This window comes from Aquarana catesbeiana, linkage group LG03 (genome assembly GCF_042186555.1).
Source record: "Aquarana catesbeiana isolate 2022-GZ linkage group LG03, ASM4218655v1, whole genome shotgun sequence".
In the NCBI taxonomy this organism is placed as follows: domain Eukaryota; kingdom Metazoa; phylum Chordata; class Amphibia; order Anura; family Ranidae; genus Aquarana; species Aquarana catesbeiana.
The window spans coordinates 734857806-734873074 of record NC_133326.1 but is presented as its reverse complement, the minus strand read 5'-3'; the positions used below and the strand labels follow the sequence as shown (position 1 = coordinate 734873074).

At 46.1% G+C, this 15269-nt stretch overlaps 1 protein-coding gene across 1 annotated transcript in view; it reads right to left on the bottom strand.

The window, feature by feature from the left end:
• The window catches only part of LOC141133848 (NACHT, LRR and PYD domains-containing protein 3-like), a 272614-nt gene that overhangs the window by 43525 nt on the left and 213820 nt on the right, over positions 1 to 15269 (bottom strand). Inside the window, exons 8-9 of the mRNA XM_073623428.1 lie at positions 12235 to 12411; positions 11495 to 11568 (exon numbers count right to left, since the gene is read on the bottom strand). Of these exons, the coding sequence (XP_073479529.1) occupies positions 11529 to 11568; positions 12235 to 12411 (217 nt within the window). The 3' untranslated portion in view covers positions 11495 to 11528. The remainder of the gene's footprint in view (positions 1 to 11494; positions 11569 to 12234; positions 12412 to 15269) is intronic.

Below are 15269 nucleotides of genomic sequence, written 5' to 3'. Positions count from 1 at the left end.
GTGCTCCACACAGGATGTCCTGTTTCTGGTGGAGTACCTACACCAGGCTGGAGGTTATGTCCTAGACGAGGTGATGGCCACGGAACACCTGAGGGTTGGAGATCGTGTGGTGCTGTTCCTGGATGAGGTATCTGTGGGAAGTCCTGGGGGTGTCCTCAGCTGCTGGGCTGTGATCTCACTATGCTCCCGTCTCCTCACAGGCACAGCACACTGCGTGTATGGAGAAGCACACCACCACCCATCTGCTGAACTTCACCCTGCGCCAGGTTCTGGGGGAGAGCGCGGCACAGCACGGGTCACATGTCACTACTGAGCGACTGCGGTTTGATGTCAGCGTCACGGTGAGGAGTGGGATAATACGTAGTGGTGGGAGCTAGAAAACTGCAAGCCTGTTCATTGAAGGGAGAAGATCTCTGAGGTAAATTGCCCAACCCCTAGTAGGATGGACACTAAAGGAAAAGTTGCTCCTCCCCCAGTTATCATTGCTCAAGGGGGACAGACACTGGAAAGCCTCCTCTACCAAGTGTCTCTTCCACTTCTTCCCAGTTGGAGTGGACTCTTCCCTGGTCAGTGGTGGGGTTGGGGGACTCTTTCTCCTCACTGGTTAGTGGTGGGATTGGGGGACTCTTTCTCCTCACTGATTAGTGGTGGGATTGGTAGACTCTTTCTCCTCACTGGTTAGTGGTGGGATTGGTGGACATCTCCTCCCTGGTTAGTGGTAGGATTGGTGGATTCAATTTCCTTCCTGGTTAGTGATAGGATTAGTGGACATCTACTCCCTGGTTAGTGGTGGGATTGGTGGACATCTACTTCCTGGTTAGTAGTGGGATTGGTGGACTCTTTCTCCTCCCTAGTTAGTGGTGGGATTGGGGGACTCTTTATCCTCCCTGGTTAGTGGTTGGATTGGTGGACATCTCCTCCCTGGTTAGTGGTAGGATTGGTGGACATCTACTCCCTGGTTAGGGGTAGGATTGGTGGACATCTACTCCCTGGTTAGTGGCGGGATTGGTGGACTCTTTCTCCTCCCTAGTTAATGGTGGGCTCTCCTACCTGGTTGGTAATAGGAGTTCCACATTTGTTTTTTTGCACCTGTTTACATGGAACCCCTCCAAAACAAAAAAAAACAGCAAACTATTGAACCTTCTGTAAATCCCCTCCCATGAGGTCTCAAGGAATAACTCCTCTCTGTTGTGTTCTCAGAAAGCCCCTCCCAGGAGGTCTCTGGGAATGTCCCCTTACTGGGTGTTTTTATGCTGACAGATTATTTGTCCCTTTTTGTATATTCTCTCACGCAGTTTGTATATTTTAGGGGCCGGTGAGCGGTCAGCAGCTGCAGGAAGTTGAGAAGAAGTTCCAAGACGTGATTGGACAGAATCAGGAAGTTTATACTGCGGAGATCCCACTCACAGATGCCAAAAGTATCCCGGGTCTTCGCAGTGTGGAGGAGGTATGTCATTTACATCACAATGCCCTGAATGGGTGTAATCCATCCAGAGTCCGGGGAGGGAACTCACAAGTTCTTTTACTATCGAGAGTCAGAGCAACAACCCCTCCCCCACCAGAACTGTGACTCCTCCCCCTTCTCCAAAGCACCGACTCCTCCCCCTTCAGAGCAGTGACTCCTTCTCTTCCAGAGCAATGACTCCTCACCCTCTCTTTATAGCAGTGACTCCTCCCCCTACCTACTCTGTTCAGGCTCTGTAGGAAGTTTTCAGTCAGAGAGTGACAGTCTGAAAGGAAGCAGCTTCCACTGTGCACCTTCTTTAGATAACCCACAGTGCTCTGGGAATTCCATGTTAGAAGTACGCCTGTTAAATGTTTATTTGTGAAGCTTCTTTCTTGTGAGAGAAATTCAAAATTCATATTTTTTGCTATATTTTAATTGGACCAAAAACTTCCAATGGGTTTGGGGGGTAGTGCTCTATCCTCCACCATCTAGTCTGGGAACCCTTTCCTTTTCTGTTTGTGATGTATCAATACCTCAGCCACCAATCAGATACAAACCTCCTTTAAATCTTTGAATCTGACTGGTGGTATATTAGGAGAGTGGAAGGATTTATGAAGAAGGCCACCTACACCACATGTCAGCTTCCCTCTGGAATCTGTCTGCAGTTATTGCACAAAACTTAGTGTTTTTCCACTTTTGCAGACAAAAAGAACTACATTTCCAATGAAAAATTGGGCCTGTGGTGATGTTGGTGGGTGGGAAGAGACAGCGCTGTCCATATGGCGTAGCTGTCAGTCAGTGCCTGTGGATGGTCACCACCGGATGCTGTGCAGATTGTAACCGCCTACTCAAGGAAGTCCGACATAATTGGGAGACATTTACCATAGGGTAATATTGGCAGCAGCCGCTCGCTGTACACAGGAGCGTCCCTCTGTCACATGGAGAGGGATGTTGGGGGATAAGAAGAAGGAGGAGAGTTTTTGTGATGGTAAGGCTGTACCTTGTATATAGAAATGTTTGCTTTCTGGATGGAGTTCCGCTTTAACAGACAGACCGGTGGGTGGACTGTACAGCATACCATTGGTGGTTGTGGCCTGGCATTCCTCTACCCCTGGTCTCCTCATTTCTCCCATCCCCCAGGTGTACCCAGATCCAGTACATATGGCCTCAGTGGGCGTTCTCATTCAGGAGATGCTGAGTCCGGCCTCCAGAGCTGCTCAACGGACGTCGGTGGAACTTTGCTGCGGCACGTAAGAGACAAGTTTTTCCCAATTGAATGTGTGTCCCGTGTGGTTTCTCCTTCCTGAAATATTCCTGGATCGCCTTCCCTCTCCTGGTTCCTCCTGGGTTCTCCTGATTACCCCTGCCCAAACTCCTTCTGGACTCTCTACCCCCGGATTCCTCCTGAGATTCTCCTGGATCCCCTTTAATTCTTTAATTTAAGATTCCCCCACCCCCCACTTTCTAATTTCTCCTGAGATTCTCTTGGATTCCCCAATATTCCACACCATTTCCTGATTCCTCCTGAGGTCTCCTGGATCCACCCCTCCTGCCAATTCTTTTCAAACTTTTCTGGATTCCCTTTCTCTATCCTGATTCTTCCTGATATTTCCATGGATTGCCCCTCAATTTCTCGAGATTCTCCTGGATTCTTCCACCTCCCCTTCCAGTCACCATTCTCCCCCATGTCTCTCTCCTGAAATTCTCCTGGATTCCCTTTAGTTCCTTCTATGATTCTCCTAGAATCCTCAACCCCACCGCCATGCTTTCCAATTCCTACTGATTTTTCCAAAGGTTTCCACCCCCCTTTGTGATTTCTACTGAGGATTCCCTCCCTCTATCCTGATTTTTCCTGAGATTTTCATGGATCCCCTTGAATTCTCTGGGATTATCCTGGATTTCCCCCTACCCCAAGATTCCTCCTTAGATTTCCTGCCACCAGTCTCCCCCACACATTTCCTCTAATACTTTCTCCTGTGTTCTATTCATCCATTGATTCCTCTCAGGGTTCTCCAAGACCCAACCCCTCCCACCTTTTCCTAGGTTTACTACCACTTCCTCCTGAGATTCTCTGGGATCCCCTTCCTGATCCTCTTGAGATTCTTCTGTATCCCCTAGATACCCCCTCCCGATTTCTCCTGAGGTTTCCTGGATTCCCTAAATGCACATCTAACTTGGAGCTAATATAGAGGAAACATGCATGTATTTTATGGTACAAATTTTATGTTGTATGTATATATACAGTATCCCACGAAAGTAAGTACACCCCTCAGTGACATTTGTGTAAATATTTTCTTCTATCTTTTCATGTGACAACACTGAAGAGATGACACTTTGTTACAATGTAAAGTAGTGAGTTTACAGCTTGTATAACAGTGTAAATTTACTGTCCCCTCAAAATAACTCAACACACAGCCATTAATGTCTAAACCGCTGGCAACAAAAGTTAGTACACCCCTAAGTGAAAATCTCCAAATTGGGCCCAATTAGCCATTTTCCCTCCCCAGTGTCATGTGACTCATTAGTGTTACAAGGTATCAGGTGTGAATGGGGATCAGGTGTGTTAAATTTGGTGTTATCACTCTCACTCTCTCATACTGGTCACTGGAAGTTCAACATGGCACCTCATGGCAAAGAACTCTCTGAGGATCTGAAAAAAAGAATTGTTGCTCTACATAAAGATGGCCTAGGCTATAAGAACATTGCCAAGACCCTGAAACAGCTGCAGCCCGGTGGCCAAGACCATACAGCGGTATAACAGGACAGATTCCACTCAGAACAGGCCTCGCCATGGTCCACCAAAGAAGTTGAGGTCAAGTGCTCAGCGTCATATCCAGAGGTCGTCTTTAGGAAATAGACATATGAGTGCTGCCAGCATTGCTGCAGGGGTTGTAGGGGTGGGGGGGTCAGCCTGTTAGTGCTCAGACCATACGCTGCACACTGCATCAAATTGGTCTGCATGGCTGTCATCCCAGAAGGAAGCCTCTTCTAAAGATGATGCACAAGAAAGTCACAAATAGTTTGCGGAAGACAAGCAGACTAAGGACATGGATTACTGGAACCATGTCCCGTGGTCTGATGAGACCAAGATAAACTTATTTGGTTCAGATGGTGACAAGCGTGTGTGGCGGCAACCAGGTGAGGAGAACAAAGACAAGTGTGTCTTGTCTACAGTCAAGCATGGTGGTGGGATTGTCATGGTCTGGGGCTGCATGAGTGCTGCCGGCACTGGGGAGCTACAGTTCATTGAGGGAACCATGAATGCCAACATGTACTGTAACATACTGAAGCAGAGCATGATCCCCTCCCTTCAGAGACTGGGCCGCAGGGCAGTATTCCAACATGATAACCACCCCAAACACACCTTCAAGACCACCACTGCCTTGCTAAAGAAGCTGAGGGTAAAGATAATGGACTGGCCAAGCATGTCTCCAGACCTAAACGCTATTGATCATCTGTGGGACATCCTCAAACAGAAGGTGGAGGAGCGCAAAGTCTCTAACATCCACCAGCTCCGTGATGTCATCATGGAGGAGTGGAAGAGGACTCCAGTGGCAACCTGTGAAGCTCGGGTGACCTCCATTCCCAAGAGGGTTAAGGCAGTGCTGGAAAATAATGGTGGCCACACAAAATATTAAAACTTTGGACCCAATTTTGAGATTTTCACCTAGGGGTGTACTCACTTTTGTCAGATACTGTATATACATTATATGGTAGGAACATATTATGTGGTAAATATAGAGAGAGGGCAAGGAAAGGAACATATGCAGAGAGAGGGGGAAGAGAGAGATGAGGGGGAAGGGAGAGGTGAGGGGGGAAGGGAGAGATGAGAGGGGGAAGGGAGAGATGAGAGGGGGAAGGGAGAGGGGAGAGGGGGAAGAGAGAGATGAGAGGGGGAAGGGAGAGGTGAGAGGGGGAAGGGAGAGGTGAGAGGGGGAAGGGAGAGGTGAGAGGGGGAAGGGAAAGGTGAAAGGGAATCGGCTGTGGAGAACAAGCTGGGAAGAAGTTGGTAATAATCACAGAATAAGGTTAAAAAATATACAAAACTTTATTGATTTCAGAGTAAAAAACCTCAATGGGGTAAATTTATAGAGAATAACACCTTCCAATAACTAGGTAATAATATTGGTAGCCCAATAATCAATCAGGATAATCAGGTCCCTTTGGGTAATGATCCATGACATGAAATTAATTTATCCATGGGTTGTTCTGATTACATTTAGATGATATAATAAAAATGGCAGCAAGTTGTCAGTGAAAGGCAAAGCGGCTGAATGGACTCGGCACAATGAAATCTTAGTAGCCGTGTTGGCAGAGAGTCATGCAGAGCAGAGATGGGGGAGTTGGCAGAAGTAAAGATGAACTTCTAGAAATGGGATCACTTGGCTAAGCTTGTCATTCAGGGGGATAAAGTTCTGGTTGTGGAACAAAAACTCTGATATAAGGCAGCAGAGAGCCGGCTATGAGATGTCCGTCTCTCCTTGGGATTGCTGATGAATCGGGTTCTGTTCTTATACAAGATAATGTCAGCAACATGGAGAAAGCAATTGCAGAGAGATGCAGAAAGAAGAGAGAGACACTGGGAGCCGGGAATGCCGTATATGTTAGATAGAGCCGCATCACTTTATTACATCCAAGGAGAGGAGAGAGAGAGTGCAGGGAGAGGACAGAGAGAGTGAGGGAAAAAGAGAGAAAATGCAACAAAAGGAGAGTGCAGGGGGAGGAGAGAGAGGTTGGAGAGTAGTATGGAGGATGGAGAGGAGGATGGGAAGGAATATAGAGGATGGAGAGGAGTATGGATAGGAGTGGAGAATGGAGAGGAGTATGGAGGATGGACAGTAGTATGGGGGATGGAGAGCAGTATGGAGGATGGAGATAAGTATGGAGGATGGAGAGCAGTATGGAGGATGGAGAGTAGTGTGGATGATGAAGAAGAGTATGGAGGATGGAGAGGAGGATGGAGAGGAGCATAGAGGATGGAGAAGAGTGGAGTATAAAGGATGGAGTGTAGTATGGAGGATGGAGAGTAGTACGGAGGATGGAGAGGATTATGGAGGATGGAGAGTAGTATGGAGGACGGAGAGGAGTATGGAGGATGGAGAGGAGTATAGAGGATGGAGAGGAGTATGGAGGACAGAGAGGAGTATGGAGGACGGAGAGGAGTATGGAGGACGGAGAGGAATATGGAGAATGGAGAGTAGTATGGAGGATGGAGAAGAGTATGGAGGATGGAGAGGAGTATGGAGGATGGAGAGGAGTATGGAGGATGGAGAGAAGTATGGAGGATGGAGAGCAGTATAGAGGATGGAGAGCAGTATGGAGGATGGAGAGCAGTATGGAGGATGGAGAGGAGTATGGAGGATGGAGAGCAGTATGGAGGATGGAGAGAAGTATGGAGGATGGGAGAAGTATGGAGGATGGAGAGGAGTATGGAGGATGGAGAGTAGTGTGGATGATGGAGAAGAGTATGGAGGATGGAGAGGAGGATGGAGAGGAGCATAGAGGATGGAGAGGAGTGGAGTATGGAGGATGGAGGATGGAGAGGAGTATGGAGGATGGAGAGGAATATGGAGAATGGAGAGGAGTATGGAGGATGGAGAGCAGTATGGAGGATGGAGAGCAGTATGCAGGATGGAGAGCAGTATGGAGGATGGAGAGGAGTATGGAGGATGGAGAGCAGTATGGAGGATGGAAAGAAGTATGGAGGATGTAGAGAAGTATGGAGGATGGACAGTAGTATGGAGGATGGAGAGCAGTATGGAGGATGGAGAAGAGTATGGAGGATGGAGAGGATTATGGAGGATGGAGAGGATTATGGAGGATGGAGAGGAGTATGGAGGATGGAGAGGAGTATGGAGGATGAAGAGGAGTATGGAGGATGGAGAGCAGTATGGAGGATGGAGAGAAGTATAGAGGATGGAGAGAAGTATGGAGGATGGACAGTAGTATGGAGGATGGAGAGCAGTATGGAAGATGGAGAGCAGTATGGAGGATGGAGAGAGAGTATGGAGGATGGAGAGGAGTATGGAGGATGGAGAGTAGTATGGAGGATGTAGAGGAGTATGGGGGATGGAGAGGAGTATGGAGGATGGAGAGAAGTATGGAGGATGGACAGTAGTATGGAGGATGGAGAGCAGTATGGAAGATGGAGAGCAGTATGGAGGATGGAGAGAGAGTATGGAGGATGGAGAGGAGTATGGAGGATGGAGAGTAGTATGGAGGATGTAGAGGAGTATGGGGGATGGAGAGGAGTATGGAGGATGGAGAGGAGTATGGAGAGTAGTATGGAGGATGTAGAGGAGTATGGGGGATGGAGAGGAGTATGGGGGGTGGAGAGGAGTATGGAGGATGGGGAGGAGTATGGAGGATGGGGAAGAGTATGGAGAGGAGTATGGAGGATGGAGAGGAGTATGGAGGATTGAGATTGGAGGATGGAGAGGAGTATGAAGGATGGAGAGTAGTATGGAGGATGGAGAGTAGTATGGAGGATGGAGAGGAGTATGGAGGATGGAGAGGAGAAGGACAGCAGTAAGAGGATGATGCGGTCTCTTTCTCTGTATTAGTGATTGTTCCATTTGGCTTTTATTGATGAGAAACTTTAGAAAATGTCTTTTTCCTGCCATGAATGAATCCTAATAATGAGTCGGATCCTCATCATCATCATAGTAAGTATTGATAATATTGGGAAGTGTGGAATCCTACAGAGGGGAGAAGAGGGAATTCACAATGGGAGGCGACCATTATATCCATGAAGAGTAGAAGACTTTCCTTTAGAGGGTTGCAGAGAAATCTGAGGTTTTGGTGAGGACATCCTCTATACGTGGAAGAGGTCCAGCAGACCCAACACCGGGACACAATTACCAGACAAATCTCTGGCCATCTACATAGATAATTGTACAATTACACCGAGATATTACATTGTATACATTCCATGAAATGTTTCATCAATACATAGATATGTGAATGTGATTTGTATTTGCCAAGTTGTCTCCAGTGGTAATAAGGATGGAGGAAATGATTAAGATGATAATAAGGTCACTGATGTGACTTGGGTGCCGGATAGAGCAGAGGAGGAAAGTGAGGGTGAGGCACAACCCCAAGGAGGCAGCCATCATGGAAGAGTAGAGAGCAGCCACTCTATTCCATCACATTGTGGAGCTGTCATCTCCCGGCCCACTTCCCACAGCTCAGCTGTCTGGACCTTTTTTATTACATCTGCAGCCGATCGCACTGTTGCAATTTGAAACATTGTCTCAGACACATCAAGCGTGGCAAAAACACCAACCATTTGGGTACCACATGCTTGACAAGGCATTTAACCTCCCACCACTCAACCTATTGGCAAGAGCACCAAAGTCTGCCAAAGAGACACCAGAATTTATCCAACAAATCTCTAATCCTGTTCCCAGTGCTCTACATTGTGACCTCATCGTACGGACCGCCCCCCCAAGCCATTATTTATAAAGAAAAAAAATTGACATTTAAATATTTTTTTCCTGCAAGCTTTCTTTTATAAATGTCAGTTTTGCTGCAGCAGGTTCTATACAGGGTACAGATGGGCCATTTTACAGGCAAACTAAGGAGACCCCCCGGCACTATATTTAACCACATGCCAACCACCGCACGCACATTTACCTCGGCAGAATGGAACGGGCAGGCAACGGAACATACACATACATCTCATTGAATTTGCCGCCTAGTGGGCACATGCCCACCTTGGGAGGCAGAACGGGGAAACAAGGCACTTCCCTGTTCTGCCTAGCAATATGACAGGGATCTACTGATCCCAGTGATCGGGAGCGGTGATCTCTGTCATGTTGTAGTGAGCCCATCCCCCCTACAGTTAGAACACATCCAGGGAACACACTTAACCCCTTGATCACCCCCTAGTGTTTAACCCCTTCCCTGCCAGTCACATTTATACAGTAATCAGTGGCTATTTGTATCTCTGATCGCTGTATAATTGTCAATCGTCCCAAATTAGTGTCAAAAGTGTCCGATCTGCCCGCCATGTCACAGTCCCAATAAAAATCACAGATCGCCGCCATTACTAGTAAAAAAAAAAATAATAAAAAAATGCCATAAAACTATCCCGTATTTTGTAGATGTTATAACTTTTGCGCAAACCAATCGATAAATGCTTATTGTGATTTTTATTACCAAACATATGTAGAAAAATACATTTTGGTCTAAACTGAGGAAGAAATTATTTTTTTTAATATATTTTTGCGGATATTTATTATAGCAAAAAGTAAACAATAATGTTTTTTTTTAAATGGTTGCTCTTTTTTTGTTTATAGCGCAAAAAATAAAAACTGCAGAGGTGATCAAATACCACCAAAAGAAAGCTCTATTTGTGGGAAGAAAAGGACGTCAATTGTTTGGATACAACATCGTAAGACTGCGCAATTGTCAGTTAAAATAAAGCAGTGCCAAATCGCAAAAAAATGCTCTGGTCAGGAAGGGGGTAAATCCTTCCAGGGCTGAAATGGTTAAACAATTTTCTTTTTATTGTTTAACTTTAAGCATCATTAAAATCACTTCTCCTTTAAAAAAGATTGTTTAACAAAAAAAATCTCATTGATGTCCCCCAGGGCAGTACCGGGCCCCCATACCCTCTTCATGGCCATTTACTTGCATTAAAAGCCTTCTAAATGGGGACTTATGCAGTTCAGGTCCCATAAACTACAATGAGGTTTGTCATTCGGGTCCAATTTTTTGTGATGTTTGAAAGTTCTGATATGAAAAGAACAAGAGGGTGTTTGGCCCATCACTAGTGACTACACGTAATGCTCTGCAGTGGGATGGGTGACACGTAATACTCTGCAGTGGGATGGGTGACACGTAATACTCTGCAGTGGGATGGGTGACACGTAATACTCTGCAGTGGGATGGGTGACATGTAATGCTCTGCAGTAGGATGAGTGAAACATAATACTCTGCAGTGGGATGGGTGACACATAATGCTCTGCAGTGGTTTGGTTGACACGTAATGCCCTGCAGTGGGATGGGTGACACCTAATGCTCTGCAGTGGGTTGGGTGACACCTAATGCTCTGCAGTGGGTTGGGTGACACCTAATGCTCTGCAGTGGGATTGGTGAAATGTAATGCTCTGCAGTGGGATGGGTGATAGGTAATGCTCTGTAGTGGGATGGGTGGTGTGAAATGCTCTACAGTGGGATGGGTGACACGTAATGTTCTGCAGTGGGATGGGTGACACATAATACTCTGCAGTGGGTTGGGTAACACATAATGGTCTGCAGTAGGATGGGTGACATGTAATGCTCTGCAGTGGGATGGGTGACACATAATGCTCTGAAGTGGGATGGGTGACACATAATGCTCTGCAGTGGGATGGGTGACACATAATGCTTTTAGGTGGGATGAGTGACACGTAATGCTCTGCAGTGGGATGGGTGACATGTAATGCTCTGCAGTGGGATGGGTGACATGTAATGCTCTGCAGTGGGATGGGTGACACGTAATGATCTGCAGTAGGATGGGTGATATGTAATGCTCTGCAGTGGGATGGGTGACAGGTAATGCCCTGCAGTGGGATGGGTGACACATGGTGCTCTGCCTTAGGATTGGTGACATGTAATGCTCTGCAGTGGGATGGGTGATATGTAATGCTCTGCAGTGGGATGGGTGACACAGAATCTGCCAGGGGTGGCTGTCACTCCTAGAGAGGAGGCGGGGCTCCAATCAGATGACAATGGAGACGGAGCTGTAGCGGTGATGTTATGTGCGGTGCAGCCAGTGTGTCACCGTAGACTTGTAGTACAATAGATGGGAGTGCACATGCGCGGGTGCCCCTTTCAGATCAGTGCTGTGAAGGGGGCACCGGTCACACAACAACACAGGAAGTGGGCAATACTGAGCAGAAATGACGCCATTTAGATGAGGAAAATAATACAAAGATTACTATTACTGGAGTTCTATATTTAAGGATTAGAAAGAGAAAATAAAAGCTGAGAGTTCATATGACTTTACTCTGATATCATTCCATTCCGGACATTCTCTTCATATCCAGATCCGTGTATTACCTGAGAGGGGGAGGGGCTACCACACATCATCTTCTTATATTCTTCTGTCTATAGATACATACCAGTATCCATCCCTTCATAGAAGAATAAAATGAGAGTGTTAGAGGAGGAAATGTTGCTGTGATGATGGAGGGGGAGGAGCTCATACTGTGCTCTGTAAGAAATGATGGAAAAGTGAGGGGCCCTCACCATGGCAGGGGCCACACACTCATGTCCATCCAACCATTGGGATAGCAGACTGTATGACTAGTGTGCTGGGCTGTCATGTGTACAGGATGAGAGCACACATCTGATTGGCTCAGTTATACTGGCACATTGGATGGACCTCGGGGGATGGGGGGTTATTTTTCTGTAAAGGTAAAACCTTGTGGAAGATTGGAGGACCTGACTAAGATTATTATTGGTGGATCTGATTTTCCCCATCCCCCATCTGTAATGATAAAACTTGGGATGAGGAATAGATTCTCCATCATCTGGGAAATCTGTGACTGGCCCAGGAAATCTCAATCATCTCTCTCATTATCTGTAGAACTACAGAGACCTCCAATGGGTTCTACAGAAATTGTATAGAATGTTTGTCACCCGTCCTTCCATTTTCATTACAGTGCAGCCCGCATGTCAGAAGACCTCCCAACAATGTCCCACCTCCATCATCTCATCACCATCCAATGTTGTCTACATTTTACTATTCACATTCTAAGACTTAGTATGTGTGTTACCTCCAATAGAACAGATCTTACCGTCTATACACATAGAAGCCGGCATTCCGGAGGACCTCACAACGTCGTCTCACTTCTGACTCCGACATCTTCTTATCATCATACAACATTATATACAGAGAGGTCAGAGTTCGGTTTGTGGAGATAACGGAGCAAAGATCATCACAGCTCCATAATGTCCCTGTACAGACTATAATCCTGGAGGGAGAAGAAGGAAAGAGATGAAATGTTCTTCCAGGGAGGGGCAGAGGTAGACACATCCAATGAATAATCAGTGGGCGGGGTCTTAGAGAATGAAATGTTCTTCCAGGGAGGGGCAGGAGTAGACACATCCAATGAATAATCAGTGGGCGGGTCTTAGAGAATGAAATGTTCTTCCAGGGAGGGGCAGAAGTAGACACATCCAATGAATAATCAGTGGGCGGGGTCTTAGAGAATGAAATGTTCTTCCAGGGAGGAGCAGAAGTAGACACATCCAATGAATAATCAGTGGGCGGAGTCTTAGAAAATGAAATGTTCTTCCGGGGAGGGGCAGAAGTAGACACATCAAATGACATTTATATATATTTTATATCTCAGATTGAAATCTTCCCTTCCTCCTCCCCGGGGGTGGAGCTCGTCATTTCTGCTCTGCAATGTCTCCTGGGAGATTGATCGGCATCGCCGGGCCATACCATCCCGTTATTTGTAAACCAGAAATGACGTAATGTGAGGCAGCGGCCATTTATAAAAAGGGTAACCAGGCTTTTGTTGCCATGGTGACCAAATCTTCTTATACACATGATGGGCGGTGGGGGAGGGGCTGAAACATCTCATCTCTCATAACATACAAAGCCCGGGGGGGCGGAGGGGACACACCATTACTAATCATTTATAATACAGGAATAGGAGGGGGAAGTTTTGATGGGACAATTTTGATGAGGCAATAGGATGGGGCAATTTTGGGGCAACAAGATGGGTGCAGCTTTCATGTTCAGTTTTGATGGGGGCAGTTTTGATAGGGCAATTTGATGGGACAGTTTTCATGGTAGCTGTTAATGGAGCAATTTTGATGGGGACAAGTTTGATGACGGCAATAGGATCGGGCATTTTTTGGGGGGGCAATATGATGGGGCAATAGGATGGGAGCAGTTTTGATGGGGCAGTTTTGATGGGGGCAGTTTTGATGGGGCAATTTTGATGGGGCTATTTTGATAGTGGGAGTATAATAGGGCCATTTTGATTGGGAAGTTTTGATGGGGCAATAGGATGGATGGGGGCAGTTTTGATTGGGGCAGTTTGATGGGGCAATAGGATAGGGCACGTTTGAGGGTGGCAGTAGAATGGGGCTATAGGATGGGGCAGTTTTGATGGGAGCAATATGATGGGGCAATTTTGATAGTAGCAGCACGATGGGGCAATTTTGATGGGGGCAATTTGTTGGGGCAATTTTGATGGGGGCAATATGATGGGGTGATTTTGATGGGGGCAATTGTGATAGGGGCATTTTGATGGGGGTAGTATTATGGGGCAATTTTGATGGGGGCAATAGGATGGGGCAGTTTTGATGGGGCAATTTTAATGGGGGCAGTTTTGATGAGGCAATTTTATGGGACAGTTTTGATGGCGCAGTTTATTGAGGGCAATAGGATGGGGCAGTTTTGATGGGGCAATTTTATGGGGCAGTTTTGATGGGGCCATTTTGATGGTGGCAGTATGATGGGGCAGTTTTGATGGGGGCAATAGGATGGGGCAGTTTTGATGGGGCAATAGGATGGGGCAGTTTTGATGGGGGCAATTTTGATGGGGCAGTTTTGATGGGGCAATTTTATGGGGCAGGTTGATGAGGGAAAATGGATGGGGCAGTTTTGATGGGGCAATTTTATGGGGCAGTTTTGATGGGGCAGTTTGATGAGGGCAATAGGATGGGACAGTTTTGTTGGGGCAATTTTATGGGGCAGTTTGATGAGGGAATTTGGATGGGGCAGTTTTGATGGGGCAATTTTATGGGGCAGTTTTGATGGGGCCATTTTGATGGTGGCAGTATGATGGGGCAGTTTTGATGGGGCAGTTTTGATGGGGGCAGTTTTGATGGGGGCAATTTTATGGGGCAGTTTTTATGGGGCTATTTGATGTTGGCAGTATGATGGGTCAGTTTTGATGGGTCAGTTTTGATGGGGGCAGTTTTGATGGGGCCATTTTATGGGGCAGGTTGATGAGGACAATAGGATGGGGCAGTTTTGATGGGGCAATTTTATGGGGCAGTTTTAATGGGGCAGTTTGATGAGGGCAAAAGGATGGGACAGTTTTGATGGGGGTAATAGGATAGGGCAATTTTGATGGGGGTAATATGATGGTGGCAGTATGATGGGGCAATTTTGATGGGGCAGTTTTGATAGCGGTAATATGATGAGGCAGTTTTGATGGGGCAATTTGGTGGGGCAGCTTCTGCAAAAGGTAATTACTTTTTAAACAATGCTAATTGTAAATGATAAATGATTTCTGTACAGATGTTTTATATATATATATATATATATATATATATATATATATATATATATATATATATATGATATGGACATTCTCTGTATTGGTGATTTAAGCACAAGAGACTCCATTTTGTTCTGACTGTTGAAATGTGTTCTGTGATCTTCACCTCACACACAGACACATCTTCTACTAGAATCTCTCTCTGTCTCTACTCCCCCCTCCCCCTCAAGGTTTTACTTTTACAATTGTTCTATTCTCCAGATTTTAATAATATATTTATATTTCTTAGACCCCTTTCACACTGGGGCGGTTTGCAGGCGGTATTGCGCTAAAAATACTGCCTGCAAACCGCCCCTAAACAGCCTCCGCTGTTTGTTCAGTGTGAAAGCCCGAGGGCTTTTAATAACTTTTAATAACATCTCACACCTCCCCTTTCTCATCTATGTATAAAATAACATGTAATAATACATTTTTGCATGGAACGAACATTTTACACACAGTGATTGAGTCCTGTGAATCTCTTCCTGCAGCTTCACTATTAACTTTTGTTTTAGAGAAATAATTCCATAACAATATATATATATATT